Source organism: Delphinus delphis, chromosome 2, assembly GCF_949987515.2.
Source record: "Delphinus delphis chromosome 2, mDelDel1.2, whole genome shotgun sequence".
NCBI lineage: Eukaryota > Metazoa > Chordata > Mammalia > Artiodactyla > Delphinidae > Delphinus > Delphinus delphis.
The window spans coordinates 147,099,734-147,123,895 of NC_082684.1; the positions used below are offsets into that span (position 1 = coordinate 147,099,734).

At 39.2% G+C, this 24,162-nt stretch overlaps 1 protein-coding gene across 1 annotated transcript in view; it reads left to right on the forward strand.

The window, feature by feature from the left end:
• The window catches only part of RSL24D1 (ribosomal L24 domain containing 1), a 28,471-nt gene extending 16,535 nt beyond the window's left edge, over nucleotides 1–11,936 (forward strand). Inside the window, exons 2-6 of the mRNA XM_060005941.1 lie at nucleotides 858–971; nucleotides 2,703–2,775; nucleotides 5,477–5,540; nucleotides 7,291–7,376; nucleotides 8,334–11,936. Of these exons, the coding sequence (XP_059861924.1) occupies nucleotides 858–971; nucleotides 2,703–2,775; nucleotides 5,477–5,540; nucleotides 7,291–7,376; nucleotides 8,334–8,407 (411 nt within the window). The 3' untranslated portion in view covers nucleotides 8,408–11,936. The remainder of the gene's footprint in view (nucleotides 1–857; nucleotides 972–2,702; nucleotides 2,776–5,476; nucleotides 5,541–7,290; nucleotides 7,377–8,333) is intronic.
• Nucleotides 11,937–24,162: the final 12,226 nt, after the last annotated feature.

Consider the following 24,162-nt stretch of genomic DNA (forward strand, 5'->3'; position numbering starts at 1 on the left):
GTCCTGTTCTTTTTCTGAAGCATTTCCATAATGTTTTCCATAGTGACTGCAGCACTTTACAATCCCACCAACAATTACAAGTGTTCCCTTTTCTCCACATCCTCTCCAACACTTGTTACTTCTTGTCTTTTTGAAAATAGCCATTCTAACTGTGGTTTTGATTTTCATTTCTCTGATTAGTGATGTTGAGCATCTTTTTATGTACCTGTTGGCCATCTGTCTTTTTTAGGAAAGTGTCTATTTAGGTCTTCTGCCCATTTTTTAATTGTATTGTTTGTTTGTTTGCTATTGAATAGTATGAGTTCTTTACGTATTTTGGATATTAACCCTTTATCAGATATATAATTTGCAAATATTTTATCCCATTCAGTAGGTTGCCTTTTCATTTTTTTTGTTGTTTGTTTTTGTTTTTGTTTTGCGGTCCTCTCACTGTTGTGGCCTCTCCCGCTGCGGAGCACAGGCTCCGGACGCGCAGGCTCAGCGGCCATGGCTCACGGGCCCAGCAGCTCCGCGGCATGTGGGATCTTCCCGGACCGGGGCATGAACCCGTGTCCCCTGCATCGGCAGGCGGACTCTCAACCACTGCGCCACCAGGGAAGCCCCAATGGTTGTTTTAACCATATTTTTGGGGCCCTCAATCTTTAGTTGTGATGCTGTTTTAGTCAAAAAATAGTTCAATTTCCATTTTATGTGATATGTCTCACACATTTCTAAATGGTGTTTTGAGTAAGTAGAAGCAGTTGTGAGAACGATTGTTGCTTCTCAGACTTCATAGTATATTTTGTTTGGTAGGATAACATCCTATGGTATAAAATTTTTTAATATTGACTTTTCACTATTTAACACTTTTCTTGTAGGTGTTCAGATTCTGTAAATCCAAGTGTCATAAAAACTTTAAAAAGAAGCGCAATCCTCGCAAGGTCAGGTGGACCAAAGCATTCCGGAAAGCAGCTGGTAAAGAGCTCACAGTGGTGAGTACGGTTAGCTATCAGTATAGTTTTTACAGTTTTCAAAATTTTAACTTCTGGGTGGGAGATGTGATTTCATTAACTCTAACAAGGCTTCCTATAGAATGGTTAATGAGTGACTTATTTGCATCTGGTAATCTCATTCTCACATGATCCTCAGAACCATAAATCTGTAGAATTCTGAAAAGGAAAAAAATTCCTAATCTAGTTTGTAAAAGTGATTTTTCTTATTCTCGAAAAAGTATTTTTAGCTCTTGCAACAAGGGGAGAATTATTTAAATGGATTGAAGTTGGAAATTGCTACTTAAGGATTTTGAAAGGAGGTTAAGAGATTAAAGGGTTTTTGACTAGCAGTGAGGACTCAGATGAGGTTTGTAGTAGACTCATTTATCAGTTTCTTGATTTCTTTAGCAGGACTGTGTGTCTGAGAGCAGAGAGCTTAGTTCATAATGGCAGTGTAAGGAGGAATAGTGAGGAATCAGGGGTGAGGGAGTTCCATGGGGCAAGCCCCCACCATCATATTGCTGTTAATTGAGTTGGTGTAAGGACCTGGTGAAGCTTATCTGCACTCGATCCTTAAAAAGGGAGGAGGGGAAGCTGCTGCACAGGCTACCTTTGAGGGAGGGAGAGCTTTCAACTGTCCCCTTCCGCCGGACTTCCTCTTCCCCCAAACCCATGACTCTTTCCCACCTCTCCACTCCTTAAAGACAGTATCTAAGTAGTTGCTGTGAGGCCCTTTGCTGTCTTTCTCGACACCTGAGGTTCTTCAGTGAACATAAAGAATATTTTTTGACAACACATAAGGCCAAATCATAATGGTCACAAAAGTAATTTTCACTGTGGACGAATAGATATGTTGCATCTCAAATACAGGTGGCAACTGTATGAGTGAAGAAAGGATGCCGGGTCATAGTCATTTGCTGGTGACCACTTACCTTATCATGGCTGAGGTTACTGTGATCTGAACAGAGGCATGTGTATATAAATGAAATAGCCACGTGCAGAGTTAATGCTGTTCCATATGCCAGAGTCTGATAGCTTTGAAAACTAAGAAATATCTGTAGTTTTTCCAAAATTATTTTGCATGTTTTGAGATAAATAGGATTGTTAATTGTCAAAATATCAACTACATTTGGAGGGGACTAAAGAATTTCAGGCTGCAGCTTACATCATGCAGAGTCGTACCACATTATTTGAAGATGTGGTTTCAACTCTGTGCTGTAACACAAAGGTTTATAGGTATTGAAATATATAAACATGTTAGGTATTTTTGTTGAACCATATGCAGTTCTCAGTGTTTGACTTTTTGATCTATGGGAAAAGGAAATTTCATATGGTTCAAACTAATATAAAGTTTTCTGGCTGTGAGTCTCATCTAGGAATAGGAAATAAGGGAAGCTTTTTTAGTTCGTTTATAATCCCCATGATTGTTATAGGCCCCTATGAGGGATGGTGGTGATCCTCTCCCCTCCCCTCCCTTTGAGAATCACTCATACATAGACAGACGTTTTCAATAGGGCTGTCTTGTACATCGTGGTATTTAAAGGAGAAAAAGGTTGAAAACTTGTATCTTCTGGGATCACCCCGGGGGAAATCTTAATATGTGCCCATAGCTTGAAACACTTAGAACTTTTGTGAAAAGGAGAAAAAGTTTTAAGAAATGCTTCCTTTCTACCTCTCTTGAAATGCTTCCTTTCTACCTCTCTTAAAACCGTATTTCTCCTCTTCTTACAGGATAATTCATTTGAATTTGAAAAACGTAGAAATGAACCTGTCAGATACCAGCGAGAGCTGTGGAATAAAACCAGTAAGTCACAACGGGGATTTTCAGGAGACACTGGTTTGGGATATTACCGTAACTTTAATATCAGTTGGTTGTTTAAATATTAATTTCTTTTCATCAGTTAGCTTTTATACTTTTATCCTTATTTTAATGGCTCTGTTGTATTTGTGGGGTTTTTTAATAAGCTATCCCAAATCCTTTTCAGAATTGGCTGATGTATCCATTATAAAAGTGACATAATGATATTATTTGAAGTGCCTACACAGAAATATAAAAACATTCAAATATCTGGGGAAAAAAATAGAGATGTAGAATACTTTTGGGGGGTGAGTGTGGCATAGTTAAAATATACAAAAAACCTAACACACTTTACAAGTTTAGATAATTTGGTTTAGGGATATAAGTATTGTTTTCTGTATACCTAATAAAACTTAGTGATTCTGTAAAGTTAAAAAGTACAGCATGTAAGGTGATAATTACAAGTTTTCTAAGAGAACTTCTAAGTGCTCGACTTGGGTAAAAATGAAGCTATAGGCTACTGAAACTAAAAGTAATGTTTAATTCTTATCTACCTACCTACCTACCTCTCTGTTTTGTTTAAGCAGAGGGTTTAATTTAAAAAATTCTCATGTAGTAAAACGTAGTTCCTTAAGCTCGCTTGTAGATTCCACTATGTCTCTATGTGTGTTTGAGGCCCTCGGCCCTGCCTTTTCTCCTTCCCCCATGCCTGCTTATGCAGCCTTTAGCCATTTCTAGTCTTGGGTGTGGGTGATGTAGTTTGTTAACTAGAAGTCTCTAAGACTTCGAATTCTACCAACTTTGTTGGTCTCTAATGGATTATTGGCAGGGCATACTTTTCAACACCTTTTCACCAGTTAGTCACAAGACTTCAGAGGAAGAGTTGGAAAGTTATGGGCCTTTGTAGTAGCATTTGACACCCTCTAAAGCCTTGTTTATCTTCCTGAACTGTGTGGAAAAATCAGAGTCCCAATGGGGACTTGCCTCAGTATTCTGCCCCTTGGTGTGCTTGTTTGGTTTATCTTTTTAAAAAATAAGGTCTTTCCCTTCTGTTTTGTAATTAGCAGAGGAGTTAATTTCTGATTAGCAGTTGGTTTTATTGGGTTTATTTAGTAAGGAAATAACACTGATTCAAACGCAAGGATTTCTGAAGAGATTAATAGGATTTTTTAAATTGAAGAGATTAATAGGATTTTTAAAATTGAGATTATAATTGACATATTAGTTTCAGGTGCACAGCACAATGATTTGATATTTGTATATATGGTGAAATGATCACTAAAATGATCACTAAAATAAGTCTGGTTAATATCTACAGCATACATAGCTAATTTTCATAGGATTATTAAATTGATTCCTAAAGGTACTCTTGGCAGGGACATTATTGGAAGATCCTAAAGCGTTTCTGGACCCCACTGAGTTTTAGTTCACTTTGGCCTTTGTTTTCTTTTTTGTTACTACTTGAAGATAGCAGCTCCAGACCATTTTTACCTATAACTACTTTTATTTGATGGGTGTTCAGCTTGATATGGAAACTGAGGTACATATTTTAGTCATCTGTGCATCTTCAGTTACTAAGATCCTCTGTGCTGGTATCATGATGTTTATGTTGTTCCTGAGAAATAGTGTGTGTTCTCTAAGATGTTGTCTCCTTTACCAATAACCACTGACTCTAGCATACAAAGATGAACAGGGCATACACAGTCCCTGATCTCTCAGTGCATTTTACTGAGTACTCTATTTTATTGTTTCTGTTAGACAGTAATTGGTTTAGGTATTATCACAGAGTCTCATTCATTTGCCCCACTCAGATCCACAGACTACACTTTAAGAATCTGGATTGGGAATTGTGCTATTTAGTATGGTAGCCACTAGCCCCAGGGGCTACTGAGCAATTAAAATGTGACTAGCCTGAATTGAGATGTTCTGTAAATATAAAATACATGCTGGATTTTGAATACTTAGTATGAAAACAAGCATAAAATATCTCAGTAATAATTTTTTATATTAATTACATGTTGAAATGACAGTATTTTGGCTATGTTGGGTTAAACAAAATCTATCTTAAATTTAATTTCAAACTGTTCCTTTTTACTTTTTTAAAAAAAGTGGCTACTAGAAAATTTTAAATTACATGTGATTTATCTTACATTGGACAGTGCTGATATAGATTCTAGAGTAGTTGGACTCAACTCCCTTATAGCCAAGGCTCCTCTACACATTTTCTGAAACAGTTGGATTTTAGTGGTTAAGAACGTGGCAGATTGGTTCATTCTACCAGTATTCATCATGTGCAGATCATATCCTAGGCACTTGAAGAAAAAGTGGCTTTTATGACAAGGTAGAGTCTATTTACGGAGATGACAAGCTAAGAATGGGATTAATTGCCATTAATCCAAGTTCTCTGTAGAATAAAATTTGAAAAGCGTTGGACTGGTTTCAAGTACAAGAAAAATTTAGTAGTAAAGGCTTTTGCAAAATAAAAGAGAAATGATACGTGGGAAAGAGTCAACAGTGATATCAGCCAAGGGTGCATACCTTTGTCAGCTATTTTAGTAGGAATTGTTTTTGAGGTGAGTTTTTTGTTGAGTTTAATCCACTTCTAAGCCACAGTAAAGTAGTGATTGTTAAAGCTCCTGTTGGTTATAATCATCCTGCTTGAATGAATGTACATAAATTTGTTAACATTTATGAATTTTTTCTGTAGTTGATGCAATGAAGAGAGTTGAAGAGATCAAACAGAAACGCCAGGCTACATTTATAATGAACAGGTATGAATATTTAAAATATCTTTATTTTCATGTAACTTCAAACTTTCAAAAACTGGCAAGATAGTATAAAGAAGTCTTGTATATTCTGTTAGCATTTTGCCAAATTTACTTTAACTCTGTGCGTAGTAAGTTGAAGACATGATACCTTTTCCTCCTAAGTATGCCTCTCTCTCTCTCTCTCTATATATATATATCCTAAAAATAGCATGTTCTTTTTCTCTGGGATTTTAAAATTGAGGTATAATTGACACACAGCATTAGTTTCAGGTGTACAGCATAAGAACATGCTCTTAATAACCACAGTATAGTTAAATCAGAAATTAACACTGCTAAAATACTATAGACCTTACTAGATTTACCTGTTGTTCCAATAATGTCCTTCATAGCAGAAAATCCTGGATCATACATTATATTTAGTGGTCATATCTCCTCAAGCTCCTTTAATCCAAACAGTTTCTCACCTTTGTCTTAGATGACATTGGCCTGTTTGAAGAGTACAGGTCAGTCATTTCATAGAATGTTCCCCGGTTTTGTTTGTTTTCTTCGTGACTAGATTCAGGTCCCTTTGGCCAGAACATCATAGAAGTGTGTCCCCCTTAAGCACCCCAGCAGAGGCACCTGTTGTCCCTTATTGGTGATGTTAACTTTCATTGCTTGGTTAAAGTAGTGTCTGCCAGTTTTCTCCACTGGAAAGTTACTGGTTTTTCCCCCTTTTTAATCAGTACATACCTTGAGGGAGACACATTGAGACTCGGCAAAGAGCCTGTTACTCCTCAAACTGATACGTACTGGTTCTCACATCCATTAGAGTTCTGCCTGAATCTGTTACTACTGTGATTGTTGCCAAACGGTGGTTTTTCTGATTTCATCATTTCTTCTCCGTTTATTCGTTGACCTTCTTCTTATCTAAGAAAGAGCATTTTCCTTTTTCCCCAGTTCCAAAATTTATTCTTTTATTCACATCATATCTGTGTGTATTCATTAATTCTTACTGTATTCAATGAGTTATAATTCTTTGTCATTATTTTGATGTTCTAAGTGCCCCAAGTTGGCCAGTGAGAATTCCTTCAGGCAGGCTGTGTGTGTCAGTTTGACAGTTCCTCACCATTCTGTGAGTCCTTTCTTGCTTTTTGCTTTATGGCTAATAAGATTTTCCCTGCCCCAGCTTGGAACTGGCCATTTCTTTAGAAGGGGCATCGCTTTTGATCTAGTCACCATAAAAGTCATAGAAAAGCATGTGTCAACAGCTTTCTGGCTTAAAAAAAAATTTTTTTTTAAAGCACTACAAAAGACCCAAATGCTTGAGAACTAGTCTTGAGAACTAGTCTGTTAGCTTTTTTTGTTCAATGTCTTGTGTTTTGTGCTCTTGTAATTACTGAATGATTTAAAAAATTAGGTAACACAGAGACTACAAATCTTTCTCCTCAAATAGAGAACACAGACACTTTAATAATTAGAGATTCTTACTCTGTGTAATCTCTGAGACTTGTTAATTCTTTGTTTCAATCACATCCCTTCATTCACTGAGCAAATATCTTTTCAACCCCTGTTTTATTCCTGACTAGGTGCTAAGAATACAGTGAATGAACAAATTGGGAGTGCAGGAATCATGTTTAAGCTAATTAGGAACAAGAAATGAATTGTGTTCCCATTGCTCATTTGTGTGGCTAACTTAATACAATTTTTACAAATTAGGAATTAATGTCTTTTAAAGAGATTTTAGTAACTGAAATTTTGGCCTTTGTCCTAGGTTGAAGAAAAATAAGGAACTACAGAAAGTTCAGGACATTAAAGAAGTGAAGCAAAACATCCATCTTATCCGGGCCCCTCTTGCAGGTAAGTACTGCACTGTGCAGGAGTTCTGTGCCTTAAGTAGAGAAATGAAAAATCTGGATTGTTGTCCATGTAATTGGGTACCAACCAACTTTTTAAGGTTGAATCTTTTCATGTAAATGTTCTCCCTCATTTATGATATGACTGTTTATAAAAATAATTTAGTCAGTGTGTTTCCCAGTTCCAGTCAATTTATTGCGTATGGTGTTTCTTTTCTCCCTTCATAAAATCCTAGCTTCCACAAAATCCAAGTTAATCAAAACGATTTGAGTAATAATTTAATAGATGATTTTGCCTCATACCTGTTTTGATTAAAGGATAATGTTTTATATTAGTAGCTCTCAAACTTCATTTGGTGTGGGAGTTACTTGGGGGACTTAGTATGTAAACATAGAGGTCTAAGCCCCTTGAGTTTGGACCTCTGTTCTTTACTAGCTCTCCAGGTGAGTCTCATACTTCAGTTTGAGAACTACAGTTTTGTATTAAAAACCCTCCTTGTGCTTATGTAACTTACAGTTAGGCACTCACTTGAGCAGTTGCTTGTGTGCATAATTTCTTTTGCGAGATGCTAGGAAACCACTCTTTTTACTCAGCTGGTGCCAAGTACAATCTGTTAAAAGGAGAGAAATTTTGGTGAGATATAGCTATGCCTAAACCTTAGTAAAGTCAAATCCTATAACCACATATTGGGTAGATTTATGCAAAAGTCCTAGCTAGGTTGTTTTTGTACCAAAGACAAAATCCTGGAGTATTGTTTCACATATAGATGATATGGACTGACAGACACCCAAAAAACAATAGGAATGAACCATTGTTACCTAAGTTTTTAGGTAACCCTCTTTGAGGTAGGTAGTACAGTGTTAAGAGCAGAGACCCTGGTTCAAGGTGGCCAGGGTTCACATCTCAGCTCTTTGTCAAGAGTTTAATTTCTTTCTTTCCCTTTTTTTTTTTTTTTTTAAGGCAAAGAAAAGCAGCTGGAAGACAGAATGGTGCAGAAATTACAACAGGATGTGGACATGGAAGATGTTTCTTAGAACTCTCACTGTCTGTAACCATTTCTATAAGTGCATCTGGCAATCTCCTTTGGAGACACAGAACTTCTAAATTATTGGGTTTTTTTCCATATAAGGTCACTCATATGAAAGGGGATTATACTACTTCCTTCCTACATTGGTCTCTACAGAACAGCAGATGTGGATGCTTGATTGCATCTCAACGGTAAGCCTTCACTGAGAGATACACTTTTATAAGTCATGAAAATTGTAAATACAGAAGTGAATTGTGGACATAAAATGGTCATGCCATTTGGTTAACGGCACTAGGCAGCATTTATGTAACAATGACAAATTCATGATGAGTTATATATAAAATAAAATTTTCATTGCAGTAAAATATTCCTTTTCTAGAAGGGATACAGGAAGGAACTAACAATCTGTATGATAATTAGCCTCTAGTAATTTCTTTTGATTTTAGTACTTCTGGTTTTGGTTTATTAGCTTCTTAGAAGAACATAATGGTCTAATATATTGAAGCCTAATTATGTTGGACCGTTTTGATCTGGTTTTAACTATTGTGATTGATAGGCATTTGTGGATGTTGGGGGTGAGTTGAATAGTCTGTTCCTGAAATGGCACTATATAATTTCTACTTTGGAGAATACTCACTTCTAAGTTGAGATTCCTAGTAGAATAAGATTTTTCTAGGCGTCCAGTACCTATTAAAATTTTTTGTGTGGTTTTCTTTTTAAAAACTCCTTAATTGTTTGTGGAAAATTGGACGTATGGGTAACATATTATAGATTATTTTCACATAAAATTGTTTCTGAAGTAAGTGCCTACGTATTTATTATTTAAAAGTACTAAACAAAAGGTATGAAGTTTGCTCACACATACTAAGAAGTAGGAGATACATTTAGAGAGAAATGTATACTTTATACTTCATGTTTTCTTATTTTTACATTACTTATTTTTACATTACTTATGAGTAAGTATGTTTAGAGTATTAGGTAACTCAGATTTTTTTTTTTTAGGACAAAATTTAGAATAAATTCCAAGTTTTAAGGTTATATAATTATATAGTTATGGCTAAATTTTTATTTTAGTATTAGTAAAAAAAGTGGACTGATCACTGGACCACGTGTTAGAAGACCTGAATCCAGCTTTGTTCTTATTGATAAAATAAAGCTCATTTGTAAACAACATTATTGATGCAACATTTAGGGGAAATATGTATGTAAAGACATTTGTAAAATTACTTGAAGTTTTCATTGCATTCTATATTCATGTTTGTTTTAATATAAACTTGTTTAAAATTACATAGTAAAACTTAGTTTCTTAGTAAGTAAGTTTTACTGAATTTTAAGAAACAAATTTCCTACTGTGCTAGTTAGGGAGCAGCTTAGCTATTGCTTTGAGATCATTAATTGGGGAAATTGAGCTGAAACAGCGCTGACACTGTGTCTCAGGTTTAACATTCAGGCAGTTCTCTTAGCTGTCAGGATTTCATATTATTGTGAGACGCCAGATAAGTATTTGGGTGCAAATGCCATGATTTTATCCACCCACAGCTTTTTAAGCTTGGTTGGACCACTGAGGATGAGTTGTCCCTTTAAAGTTTGCCTGAGAGTGGCGAGGTTCAATGGTTTTAGGCTACTATTGTTTTAGCTTGTCTGGTTGAGACCTCTGCTGGGCAGTTAGCATAAACACAAAAGCGTAAATTTGTCCAAACACTCACTACACAGAATATATTCTCTCATTGTTTAAGAACAGCATAGGGCTGGAAGTCATAGAATTTTTTTTAACATGTACCTCTTAAAAAACCTTGTAAGATTGCAGAAAAAAAATTCTCACATGAAAAAAAAATCTCATTTCTTAAAAATGGAAACCCTAGGAAGATGTTTACCCTGTAGAAGAAAGTTTGAGAAGGACTAGCCTATTATCTCATGAAGAAGACAGCATTTTTCTAATTTTATAAATGGCCAAATCTCAGGTATAAAATCTTGCCCCTTAATCACACGAAACAGAAGATGGAAGAGGCAGGGATTTGTGTTCTTACCAGTCTGTTTCCAGCATTGCCCTGCGTTCATATGGAAGGGATTGATCTAGAGGCTCTCAGATCCCATCTTCACAGGTGTTAGCTGCAACACTCACTTGACTATACTTTGGTTTCTTCATCTGAAAAAAAAAAAAATGGAGACAATAATATGACTAACCTCAGGAGTTTTATGAGGATCTAATTAGTTAATACATGTAAAATAGTCATTTCAACTCCACCACTATAGTAAGGTACTGTTAAAATGTTAGCTATCGGGGCTTCCCTGGTGGCGCAGTGGTTGAGAGTCCGCCTGCCGATGCAGGGGACGCGGGTTCGTCCCCTGGACCGGGAAGATCCCACATGCCGTGGAGCGGCTGGCCCATGAGCCATGGCCGCTGAGCCTGTGCATCTGGAGTCTGTGCTCCGCAACAGGAGAGGACACAACAGTGAGAGGCCCGCATACCAGAAAAAAAAAAAAAAAAAGTGTTAGCTATTAACAAACTCAGTAACAGCAAAGGACTTTGACTTGGAAGAAAGATGGAAGGTCTTAGGGTTGGGGCTAGCTGTGCTAAATTGAGTGCAGTGTACTTAGTCTACAAAGTGATATGTATGGTTTAAAATGTTAATTTTAGCCTTTATGTCAGCTGGCAAGTTCAGTTATTAAAAGCATCTCATTCCACAAAGATTCTCTGCTGTGAAGATTGGAAGGGGGAAATACATTTCTGGTTCATCAGCATTAGTTTAAAAAATGAATCATCACCCATAGTTTTAATGGCTAATTTACATGATATAAGGAAAGTTATTTTTTCCCTCTGTCCTTTAGCTTACATTTTAAATGGAGATCTGGAAAAAGACATCAGACTTTAATCACTCAGTATAAATTCCAATATTGAATGAACACTACACCTTGTAAAACTTAACTTAGCAGCCTGCTGAATTGAGAGTGTTGAAAAACGAAGGGGAAAAATATATAAAAAATCAGTTTCAAAGGCTATAGGAAGAATTTTCTAAGGTGTCTATTCTTTACTGATACATAGCAGAATGGAAAAGTTAACCCACATGGTTTACCCTGCATGTGTTTACACTGAGTGTATCCATCAGCCTCGTGTTGATTGGAATCGTTTTTGTCTGTTGAATTTCTTTTTAAAGGAGAAGTGACCTTTTTCTTATCTTTTCTGACATTCTGGATGTAACAATCTTTAGTTTCTGGTGCCATGGGGTGAGTCTCTAACTTAAGCTCCCCTGCTTGAACACTCTCCCTAGGTTTTTTTTTTTTTTTAATCTGCCTCAATTAATTTATTTTTGGCTGTGTTGGGTCTTAGTTTCTGTGTGAGGGCTTTCTCTAGTTGTGGCAAGCGGGGGCACTCTTCATCGCGGTGCACGGGCCTCTCACTATCGCAGTTTCTCTTGTTGCAGAGCACAGGCTCCAGACGCGCAGGCTCAGTAGTTGTGGCTCACGGGCCTAGTTGCTCCGCGGCATGTGGTATCTTCCCAGACCAGGGCTTGAACCCATGTCCCCTGCATTAGCAGGCAGATTCTCAACCACTGTGCCACCAGGGAAGCCCCCTCCCCCCCCCCCCAGGTTTTGTATCTTAATTCAAGCTATCATGCAGAGGTTGGAGGTGATGTTTCTACCAACATAGTAGAAACACTCACTACAGTTACCTGAACTGATTCTCTAGGCTCCCATCGATTCTGTGTCTTTGCTTTGATCCCGACAATAAATTCCTTTTGCCAGTGTTTGTAACCAAAAATTCTGATTGATAGACATCCCCATCCTCTCCAGCAAGTCCAGGTAACCCATTTCTATCATAATCTATTAAGATTGCAGGGACTGTTTCATATCCCAGACACATATTATGTACCTGGTGCATGGAAGGTGCTCAATAAATGCGACTAAATGTAGCCATTTGCTAGGTTTACTCCTGCTTATCTTTAAGATAGCCAGTAACTTGGAAGATATAAAGAACCAATTAGCAGCAGAGAGATACTACATTAGGAAAGGAAGCAGCCTGTCTGTGACTTTAACATTAATTGTATCTGCACTGTTGGGAAGACTTGCTGAAGAACAGTGCTTACCTTGGGTTGCAAAAAACTGATTTTGCTGCTTAGGTCTAACCGTCTAGTCGTGGTACACCAACCTCCACTTCTGGGTCTGGCTGGAGCATTCACAAGTCAAGAAATCCCAGGAAGAACTGAGCATGAGCCATGGTTTTGGCAGGTTTCTTAATGTTTTGTCTGGAACGTGCTTTGCTGGTGGAAGTAGAACTTTACTTCAGGAGCCACAGAGTCTAAAATAGAAAGAAGGACAATTGGGAAGAATCTGTTAAAAGAGTACTGCTTCTCTAAAGGGATGTTAACCAACCAAAAAAATACAGGAGACTGGCCCGTTAGCATTTTGAGGAACTCTTTGTTTTGAGAATGCCAGATTTTAAATACTTCATTTGTTTAATATATTCCAATAAAGTGTATATATGTTTGGTTCGGCACCAAGCCTTGGACTCTTAAGAGGAACACCAATGAACAGTATGCCATTCTAGTCAGTGAGTTACCTCACACTGTTTTCCAGTGTCCATTTGATGATATTGTTACATATTAACTCTTCTGATATAGAATGATGTAGGCAGTGAGCAAGTAAAGGCAGTCCAGCTGATTAAAAGGACTCCCCATTCCAAAGCAAATGATACTACCTGCTTATACTGTGTTAAACTACATTGTTGTCCACTGAGTTTCTCTTCAGTACTCTGATTCTTCATGCTGCCGAAACACCAGAGCTAGTAGCTTTTTGACTTTGTAGAGACAGTTTCCCCATTTCTAGAAGATAATATACAATGGAAATAAAAGTTCTGTAGGGAAAAATATCTAGGTCCTAACCTCTCAGTTCCTTTGATCACACGTTTGCCAAGAGGTAGTACCACCTTATCCCAGAGTTGTGAGAACTCAGTGATACAGGAAATATTACAGCCAGGTACACTGCATATATTATCTCATAATATTCACAACCCTTTAAGTTAGTCCTACATTTTGCAGATGAGGAACATTAGAATATGAAAATAGCTTCATCCATATGCTTGTCACTAACAAGTAGCAGAGCTTAAATTCAAGCTCTGACAATCACTAGCTGAAATCCTAAACAGCATCTAGCATGTTGGTGCTCAATATACATGTGTTTATTCATTCAAGGAAAAAAATCTAGCAGTAAAAAAGTATCCAGGAGGAAAGGATAGATTTCATGGAGTAGTTTAACCTATGACTCTAGAATGAACACTTTTTCTTACCAGTTCTTCCAGGACTGACAGGTGATCACCTATCCCAGGTTGAGTATAATTCAGACAGCAAGTTTAGGGAAATTAAGTTTTTTTGAAATTCACTTCAAAAATTAGTACAGCAGTACAAGTAATTACAGTGTAATTATTGGAGCAAGTGTTCATTTAGCACTACAATGCATGCTAATCTTGTTATCCAAAGATTTTGAAATTCAACACCTGATTCAATTAAGCAACTTCAGTATTAATTTTAAATGTTTATTTTGTGTCTGCTGTATGTGAGGAATGGCTTGCCTCACTTAGCAAGTTAATTCATGTTATACTTGAGAAATTTGAATCACTGCAAAGTGCATTCCTCTAGTTATAGTTCATTTTATAGGACTTTAATTCTAATAGCTGTTGCTCTTGGGCCAATTCTTAAATTCTCTAGGACTGTCAGGATTACTGACAATAGAGTTACGTCTTTGTCCCAGGGGCTGAAAGTCCTGATGCTGACAAGCTTCAGGTTTCATCTAAGGTGAGAGGTGGGATTTGAAGATGCCCAGTGTACTATTTGATTCGTCTTTGTAATAACTGATGTGGAAAAGAATCTAAAATCATGTTCTTGCAATGCATAAGCACGCATGATAATATTTTATTCCCACTGTTAGTTAAGTGGAACCTCAGAAATAATGTGGGCCCTACTAAGCAACTGTATTCCTTTTTCTTGATGCTAAGTCCCCACTGGAGATTAGGGATCCAGGAAGATTTGATCAAAACAGTTGAGGATTAGCTACAATAGCACTCAGAGTGGGGGCCTCAAGCCTGATGGCACAAGAGAATCATCTGGGGCAATTTACAATTATCAGTGCCAGGTCCCTGCCCCAGAACGATTAAATGAGAATCTGGGATTGAGGCCCAGGCATTGGTATTTTTAAAAGTTATCAGGCGTTAGGGTCAAGAAAGATGGTGACACAAGAGGTACCTAAACTCTTCTCCCATGGACACGCAGAGTAATCAACTCTGAAAGAAATTTAGAAACTAGCTGAATGACTCGTATACACTGGTGAATGAACAAAACCCACACTGAAATGGATAGGGAAGGCTGAGACACACTCACCATAAACCCCACCCCCAGCACACCACCATACATTTAGGTAGAAACTCCCAACTTCCAGCTTCTCCCTGAGGATTAAAGGGTTTGAACCTCCCATCTGGTGTCCCAACTTTAAAGATGCTCACCTGAGGAGTGGGTCCTCCAAAACACCTAGCTCTGAAAGCCAATCAGGCTTGCACCCACAAGACTATAGCAAACAAAGGAGCAGTTGTTAGTGGGTGTGTGAGCACTTGCTGTGGCTATATCCCCTGGGCTCTGTGTGGCAGAAGCAGGCAAAAATCACCAGTTTCCCAATCTTTCTCTGAAAGGAGTGTATGTGCATACTTTGAAAGCTGCTGCCTCAGGGTCAGGCTTCTACTTTAGGACACATCTAGGCACTAGCTGTGTTTCCTGGAGACAGGAACCTGTCAGACACCTCTTCTGCTATAGCCTCTCCCTATAGCCCCTCAAACTTGCCACTGTCACCATGGAAGGAGCTTATATGCATATCTGTGCCCAGTTTTTGCGCTGCTGCCTGTGGGATGGGCCCTTAGATTGCCTGGCTCTGATAGCTAACAGGGCTTGCATTCATGAGTCCTACAGGATAGTAACAAACAGAGAAGCAGTTCTTAATGGGCACAGAAGCACCCCTTGACCCCTGCATCTATATATGCGGGCCTAGAGCAGAGGGAGCAGGCAAAAATTCTTATCTCCCAGTTTCTCCCTAGAAGGGGCTTAACTAAAAACTTTCCCAGCTGCCACCTAAGGGTCAGCCTTCTAATCAGTGTGTATCTAGGTTCCGGCTGAGATCCTCCACTTTAGGACATTGACAGATCTTGGTACACCCTTAAGTACTGGGAGCCATTCAGAACAAAGAAGGCAGCTTGGAAGATCACAGAGGTTTGAGAGAACCAGGAGCTGGGGCCAGGCTGATAGCTGAGGTTTATCTCCTACACAAGACCATTCTGTCAAGACTGGGAAAGGTGGCTGTTTTATCAGAAATCAACATAAAGAATCAAGAAAAATGAAGAAATAGAGGAGTATGTTCTGAACAAAAGAAGATAATCTCTAGAAAAAGATCTTAATGAAATGGAGAAAAGTAAAGTAACTGATGGAATTCAAAATAAGTCATAAAGATGCTAACTGAGGTCAGACAGCAATGCACAACAAAATGATAATTTCAAAAATGGGAGAGAAAATGCAGAAAAGCACAAAAATCACAGAGCTGAAAAATATAAATTGAACTAAGAAATTCAATAGAGAGATTCAAGAGCAGATTAGAGCAAGTGGAAGAAAGGACCAGTGAACTTAAAGACAGGGCAATGGAATTCATCCAGGGAAGCAAAACCCAAAAAGTATGAAGAAGGTGAAGATATCATAAGGGTCTTACAGGATATCAACCCTCATAGCACAATTATATGCATTAAAGGGGTCCTAGAAGGAGGAGAGAGAGAGAGAGAGAAAGCTTATTTTTTAAAATATTGGCTGATAACTTCCCTGATCTGGGGAAGGGAACAGACTTACAGATCTATGAATGCCAGAGTGTTCCAAATAAAGAGGATTCGGAGAGACCCAATTAAGGCATATTATAATTTAACTGCCAAAGGATAAAGAAAAGGAAAGAACCTTAAAAGCAGCAAGAGAAAAGCAACTTGTTTCGTGCAACAAGTTGTATATGTACCCCCATAAGACCATCAGTGGATTTTTTAGCAGGGACTTTGCAGGACAGAAGTGGGTGGCAGAATATTTTCAAAGTAGAAGAAAGAAAAAAAGAAGAAAAGGAAGGAAAGAAGGAAGAAAGAAGGAAAGAAAGAAGGAAAGGAAAGGAAGAAAATGTTGCCAATGGAGAATATTCTGGCAAAAATATCCTTCAGATTTGGAGAGTTTTCCAGACAAACAAAAGCTAAAGGAGTTTATCACCACTGGACTGGCCTTAGAAGACATATTGAAGTGTTCTTCAAGCTGGAATTAAGTGATCCTAATTAGTAACGAGAAACATAAGGCATAAAACTCACTGGTAAAAGTAACTATATAGTTCAACTCAGAATACTGTAAAGTTACAACATTGATGGGTAAGTCACTTATAATTCTACTATAAGGTTTAAAAGACCAAAGTATTAATAATAACCTCAATAATTTGTTAATGGTTACACAACATAAGACAAATTGTGACAAAAATGTGGGTGGGGGAGTGTAAAAATGTAGAGCTTCAAAGTTATGTTATCAGCTTAAAATAGACTTATATTTTATGTAAGCATCATGGTAACCACAAAGCAAAAACCTATAGTAGATGCACAGAAGATAAAGAGAAATGACTTTAAGAATACCACTACAGAAAATCATTAAATCGCAAAGGAAGAAACCAAGAGAGGATCAAAAGAACAAAGCAGTTACAAAACAACCAGAAAAACAACAAAATAGCAACATCAAGTCCATTTCTAACAATCGTTACGTGTAAATGGGCTATATTCTCATAAAAGACAAAGTAGCTGAATGGATAAAACAAAACCAAAACAAAAGATGAAAAAATCCAAGACCCACCTATATGCTGCCTACAAGAAACTCACTTCAGGGAATTCCCTGGTGGTCCAGTGGTTAGGATGCCAGATTCACTCCCTGGTCGGGGAACTAACACCTCACAAGCTGTGCAGCACAGCCCAAACAAGCAAACAAAACAAAACACACACACACACAAACAACAAAAAACAAAACCTCACTTCAGCTTTAAGGATACACATAGACTGAAAGTGAAAGGATTAGAAAAGATATTCCAAACAAATGGAAATCAAAAGAAGGCAAGGTAGCTAAATTTACATTAGACAAAACAGACTTTAAGTCAAAGACTAACAGGAAACAAAGAAGGTCATCATATAATGATAGAGGGTTCAATTTATCAGTAGAACAAAACATCAGTAAATATTTATGCAGCTAACAAAGGAGCACCTAAATATATAAATTCAGTGTTAACATACATGAAGAGTAATATATAAGCAGCACAATAATAGTAGGGGAGTTCAATATCCCACTTTCATTAAAGGATACATCATCCAGACAGAAAATCCATAAAGAAATACTGCACTTTAAACCACACATTAGTCAGATATATCTAATAGACATTTATAGAGCATTCCATCAAACAGCAGCAGAATACACATTCTTTTCAAGTGCACGTGAAATATTCTCCAGGATAGATTATGTTAGGCCACAAAGCAAGCCTCAATAAATTTAAGATTGAAATCATATAAATAAACACTGACAACGAAAGATCAGAAAGAGAATTTAAGGAAACAATCCCATTTCCCATCACATCAAAAAGAATGAAATACCTAGGTATAAACCTACCTAAGGAGGCAAAAGACCTGTAGGAGCGCACATGGGCAGCAGCAGGCACTAATTGCTGCCTCTGCTATCCCAGGAGTGCACGGCCTGTCGCCGCCACTAAGAGGCACAGGAGCAGGCGCCAAGCACTGCTCCTGCTGTCCTGGGAGCGTGTGGGCCACTGCCATGGCTGGGAGACCTGTGAGTGGGTGCCAGTCGCTGCCCCTGCCGTACTGGGAGAGCGCACAGGCCGCCGCACCTGCACACCACCTATCAAGGGGATAATGGCCAGCACACACTGAGGAAAGAGGCAGCAAGCATCCACACTAAAAGCAGCCCCTTGATTCTGGACAAGATGGGAGAGTAGAAGGACTTCAGCTCACCTTTCCTTATGAAAACACCAAAATCACAGCTCATTGCTGAACAACCATCAACAAAAAAGACTGGAACCTACCAAAAAAGATATTTTACATCCAAAGACAAAGAAGAAGTCACGATGAGACAGTAGGGGGCGCTTTTGCAATATAATCAAATCCTATACCTGCCGAGTGGGCAACCCACAAACTGGAAAATAATTATATTGTAGATGTTCTCCCACAGCAGTGAGTGTTCTGAGCCCCATGTAAGGCTCCCCAGCCTGAGGATCTGGCACTGGGAGGAGGAACCCTGAGAGCATTTGGCTTTGTAGTCCAGTGGGGCTTGAATGCAGGAGGTCCACAGGACTGGGGGAAACAGAGACTCCACTCTCAGAGGGCACACACAAGATTTCATGTGCACTGGGACACAGCACAAAACAGTGACTACATAGGAGCCTCTGCCAGACATAACTGTGTGTCTTGCAGGGTCTCCTGGGGAGACGGGGGTTGGCTGTGGCTCACTGTGGGGGGAAGGACACTGGTGGCTTGGCCCCAGGGAATATCATCATGAGCTCTCCTGGAGGTCACCATTTTGGCACTGAGACCTGGCCCAAGTCAGTAGTCTGCAGACTCCACTGCTGGGACGCCTGAGCCCAAACAGCAAGGAGTGGGGGCACACAGCCCCACCCATCATCATACAGGCTGCCTAAAGATGTACTTCGCTAACAGCCACCTCTAAACACATCACTTGACATAGCCCTGTCCATCAGAGGGACAAGACCCAGATCCACCCACCAGTGGGCAAGCACACCAGTCCCTCCCACCAGTAAGCTTACACAAGCCCCTGGACCAACCTTACCCACCAGGGGGCAGACAGCAGAAGCAAGAGAAACTACGATCCTGCAGCCTGTGGAAAGGAGATCACAAACACAGAAAGTTAGATAAAATCAGATGGCAGAGAAACATGTTCCAGATGAAGGAACAAGGTAAAAACCCAGAAGAACAATTAAGTGAAGTGGTGACAATCTACTTGAAAAAGAATTCAGACTAATGCGAGTAAAGATATCTAAGATCTCAGAAAAAGAATGGAGTCACAGACTGAGAAGGTAAGAAATGTTTAACAAAGAGCTAGAGGAACAAACAGAGAGGAACAATACAATAACTGATATGAAAAATACACTAGAAGGAATCAAGAGCAGAATAAATGAGGCAGAAGAACAAATAAATGAGCTGGAAGAGAGTGGTGGAAATCACTGCTGCAGAACAGAATAAAGAAAAAAGAATGGAAAGAAATGAGGACAGTCTCAGAGACCTCTGGGACAACACTGAATGCATCAATGCATTCTAGGGGTCCCAGAAGGAGAAGAGAGGGAGAAAGGGCCCGAGAAAATATTTGAAGATTATAGCCAAAAACATCCCTAACATGGGAAAGGAAACACTCGCTCAAGTCCAGGAAGTGCAGAGAGTCCTATACAGCATAAATCCAAGGAGGAACATGCCGAGACACATATTAATCAAACTCACAAAAACTAAACACAAAGAGAAAATATTAAAAGCAACAAGGGAAAAGCAACAAATAACATACAAGGGGATCCCCATAAGGTTATCAGCTGATTTTTCAGCAGAGACTCTGCAGGCCAGAGGGGAGTGGCATGATACAGATAGATAGATATAGATACATATTGATACTTATTTTTGGCACATAACATTTTATTGAGTCAGTTTGTTATTTACATACTCATAAGGGATTTTAAAAAGACATTAAATGGAAGATGTTCTCAACAGACAGAAATAAGATATTCAAATCTACTGTTCCAGTTTATACCCCACAAATAATGGAATAAACATGATCTGAAAATAGTTGCACAGTGTGTGCTTCAAAGCCAGCCAATGAAAAGCAACATCTCCCTTTTTCTATGGCTGAAGGCACTCCAAAGACATTACCTTTTCTTTTTTTCTTCTTTAAGGAGACTGACCTCTCAGTTACACTGGTGTTTAGCACCATTGCTGGGTCTCCCAGGTCCGCAGTTTAACTTTTATTTGCAGAATACCACTGTGGTTCAAGACATGGCATTCCAGTGGGCTTACTACTCCCAGCAGCACAGGACTGCAGAAAGTGCCTTCACTCTGAGTGAAATTACAGCTTCCCATGCTCGAGCTCTGAGCACAGCCTCATAAAGTCAATCCCTATCACACTGCAAGGGTGGGCATGAGAAATCTCACTTTTCAAGCGCTTAGAGGGCAGGAAGGATTTGGGACTCCATGCATGCCTTTCTGTGCTTTTTAGAGGTTTACACACCATATGCACCTGGCCTGTGTCTGGAAAGGATTGTGGCAGAGCCCAAGCCCAGCCCTGAGCCCAGAAGAAGAACAAAGGGGACTTGCCCGCCTTTGCTCCTGGGGGCAGCACGTGCCCAGTTGCCAGCCCCACCCCTCTTTGGCAGTGTGCCCTTCCCCCACTACACGGCCCCCATGGCTGGGCGAAACGGTGGCCACGCCACAAAATGGCAGCTGCGTCACAAGATGACAGCTGGGCCAGGCCCCAAGCGGGCACTGGAGGGGAAATTAAAGGTGCCATGGATCCCATCCCTAGTGCAGCAATGCAAGCCTGAGCTTCCTCTTGATGGTGGTCAGGGGCCCCAGCCCTCCTTGGACACAGGCACGCCTCCATGGCCACGTGGAAACACCCTGGCCTTCCCATACCACCCACCCAGCAGCACCATCCTCTGCCCTCTCAAGTCCAAAAGACTTGGCAACTTTGTACCTGGGCTGCCTTTTCCCTTCCAAACAGCCCCCTCTTCAGGAGGCTCTTACTTAAGGGCATACAAACTGGAAAGAACTGAGCATGGCATACCTGCTGGGTGACACTTGTCTGCCAAGGACACCCTTTTGGTTGGACGTGGGGAGGGAGCACCCCTTTCCTAGGGTCTCCACACTTGTAGCTTAACTCCAGGCCACCACAGTAAAGATAGAAAAGGGGAATCAAAGAGTCCCCTGATGAGGAGAAATTAAGGAAAAGGCGCCAAAGTCCCATAGCAGGCCTTCAGCAGCCATGTTGAACTCCAACGCACTGAGTCCACACCCAAGAGAGCAGTGAAGAGCCACCAGTGGCCCACTGCATGCAGGCACTTTAGAGCGTGGATGTCAGCTTTCACTCCACCACGCAAACATCCAGTGAGTGTCTTAGGATTTTCATCGTTCCCTCCTGCTCTCTCCCTTCTCCCTGTGGTGAGGGGTATCAGGGTGGGCACAGGCAGAAGGAGCAGCTGCTGTCATCCCCATGCTTTTTCCTCAGGCATGAGGGTCTTGGTGGGCTTGGGCTTTGCTTTGGTCATGGCTTGATGGATGGAGGCAGGGCAGTGGCAGTGTGCTTTGGACTTTTTGCTTTTCCCTCTCTCAAATGCTTGCTTCCCTGCACTCTCCATCCCCCAGCTTCCCTTGAGCTCTGACTTTCCACAAACTTCTCAGGGAAACTTAGCAAAAATCTGCAGGCTCTGACACCACCTCTCTCCTGGAGCATGCACAATGCACTCACATGATATATTTAAAGTGATGAAAGGGAAGAACCTACAACCAAGAACACTCTACCCAGCAAGGCTCTCGGTCAGATTTGACTGAGGAATCAAAAGATTTACAGACAAGCAAAAGCTAATAGAATTCAGCACCACAAAACCAGCTTTAAAACAAATGCTAAAGGAACTTCTCTAGGCAGAACAGAAAAAGCCACAAGTAGAAAAAAGAAAATTACAAATGGGAAAGGTCACTGGTAAAGGCAAACAAAGTTAGGAAATTATCCACACACAAATATGATATCAAAACCAGGAATCATGAGAAGAAGAGAGTACAAATGCAGGATACTGGAAATGCATTTGAAATTAAGAGACCAGCAATTTAAAACAATCTTGTTTATATATAGACTGCTATATCAAAACCTCATGGGAACTGCAAACCAAAAATATGTAATAGATACACACACACAAGAAAAAGCAATCCAAACCCAACACCAAAGATGGTCATCAAATCACAAGAGAAGCTGAAAGGAAGAAAAAATACCCACAAAAACAAACCCCAAACAATTAAAAAAATAGAAATAGAACTTACATGTTGATAATTACCTTAAATGTAAATAGATTAAATGCTCCAACCAAAAGACATAAACTGGCTGAATGAATACAAAAATAAGACCCATATATATGCTGTCTACAAAAGACCCACTTCAGATCTAGGGACACATACAGACTGAAAGTGAGGGGATGGAAAAAGGTATTCCATGCAAATGGAAATCCAAAGAAAACTGGAATAGCAATACTCAGACAAAATAGACCTAGAAATAAATACTGTTACAAGAGACAAGGAAGGACACTACATAATGATCAAAGGGTAAATCCAACAAGACATAATAATTATAAACATATATACACCCAACATAGGAGCACCTCACTATATAAGGCAAATGCTAACAGCCCTAAAAGGGGACATCAACAGTATCACAATAATAGTGAGGGAATTTTACACCCCACTTACATCAATGGACAGATCATCCAGGAAGAAATTCAATAAGGAAACACAGTCCTTAAATGACACATTAGATCAGATGGACTTAATTGATATTTACAGAACATTCCATCCAAAAGCAGTAGAATACACATTCTTCTCAAGTGCACATGGAACATTCTCCAGGATTGATCATATGGTGGGCCACAAAGCAAACCTCAGTAAATTTAAGAAAACCGAAATCATATCAAGGGTCTTTTCCAACCACAGTGTTATGAGATTAGAAATCAACTACAAGAAAAAAAAAACCCTAAAAAACACAAACATGTGGATACTAAAAAATATGCTACTAAACAAGCAATGGATCACAAGGAAATCAAAGAAGAAATAAAAAAATACCTGGAGACAAATGACAATGAAAACATGACAATCCAAAACCTATGGGGTGCAACAAAAGCAGTTCTAAGAGGGAAGTTTATATCAATACAATCTTACATCAGGAAACAAGAAAAATCTCAAATAAACAACCTAAACTTACACCTAAAGCAATCTGAGAAAGAAGAACGAACAAAACCCAAAGTTAGTAGAAAGAAAACAAAGATTAAAGCAGAAATACATGAAATAGAGATGAAGAAAATAATAGAAAAGATCAATGAAACTAAAAGCTGGTTCTTTGAGAACATAAACAAAATTGATAAACCTTTAGCCAGGCTCATCAAGAATAAAAGGGAGAGGGCCCAAATCAATAAAATTAGGAATAAAAAAGGAGAAGTTACAACACAACAGAAAATACACAGGATCATGAGAGACTACTACAAGCAACTATATGCCAACAAAATGGAATACCTAGAAGAAATGGGCAAATTTTTAGAAATGTACAATCTTCCAAGACTGAACCAGGAGGAAATAGAAAATATGAACAGGCCACTCACAAGTACTGAAATTGAAACTGTGATTTTAAAACTCCCAACAAACAAAAGTCCAGGACCAGATAGCTTCACAGGTGAATTCTATCAAACATTTAGAGAAGAGTTAACACCTATCCTTCTCAAACTATTCCAAAAATTGCAGAGGGAGGAACACTCCCAAACTCATTCTACTGAGGCCACCATCACCCTGATACCAAAAGGAGACAAAAATACTACAGAAAAAGAAAATTACAGGCTAGGACTTCCCTGGTGGCGCAGTGGTTAAGAATCTGCCTGCCAATGCAGGGGACATGGTTTCGAGCCCTGGTCCAGGAAGAT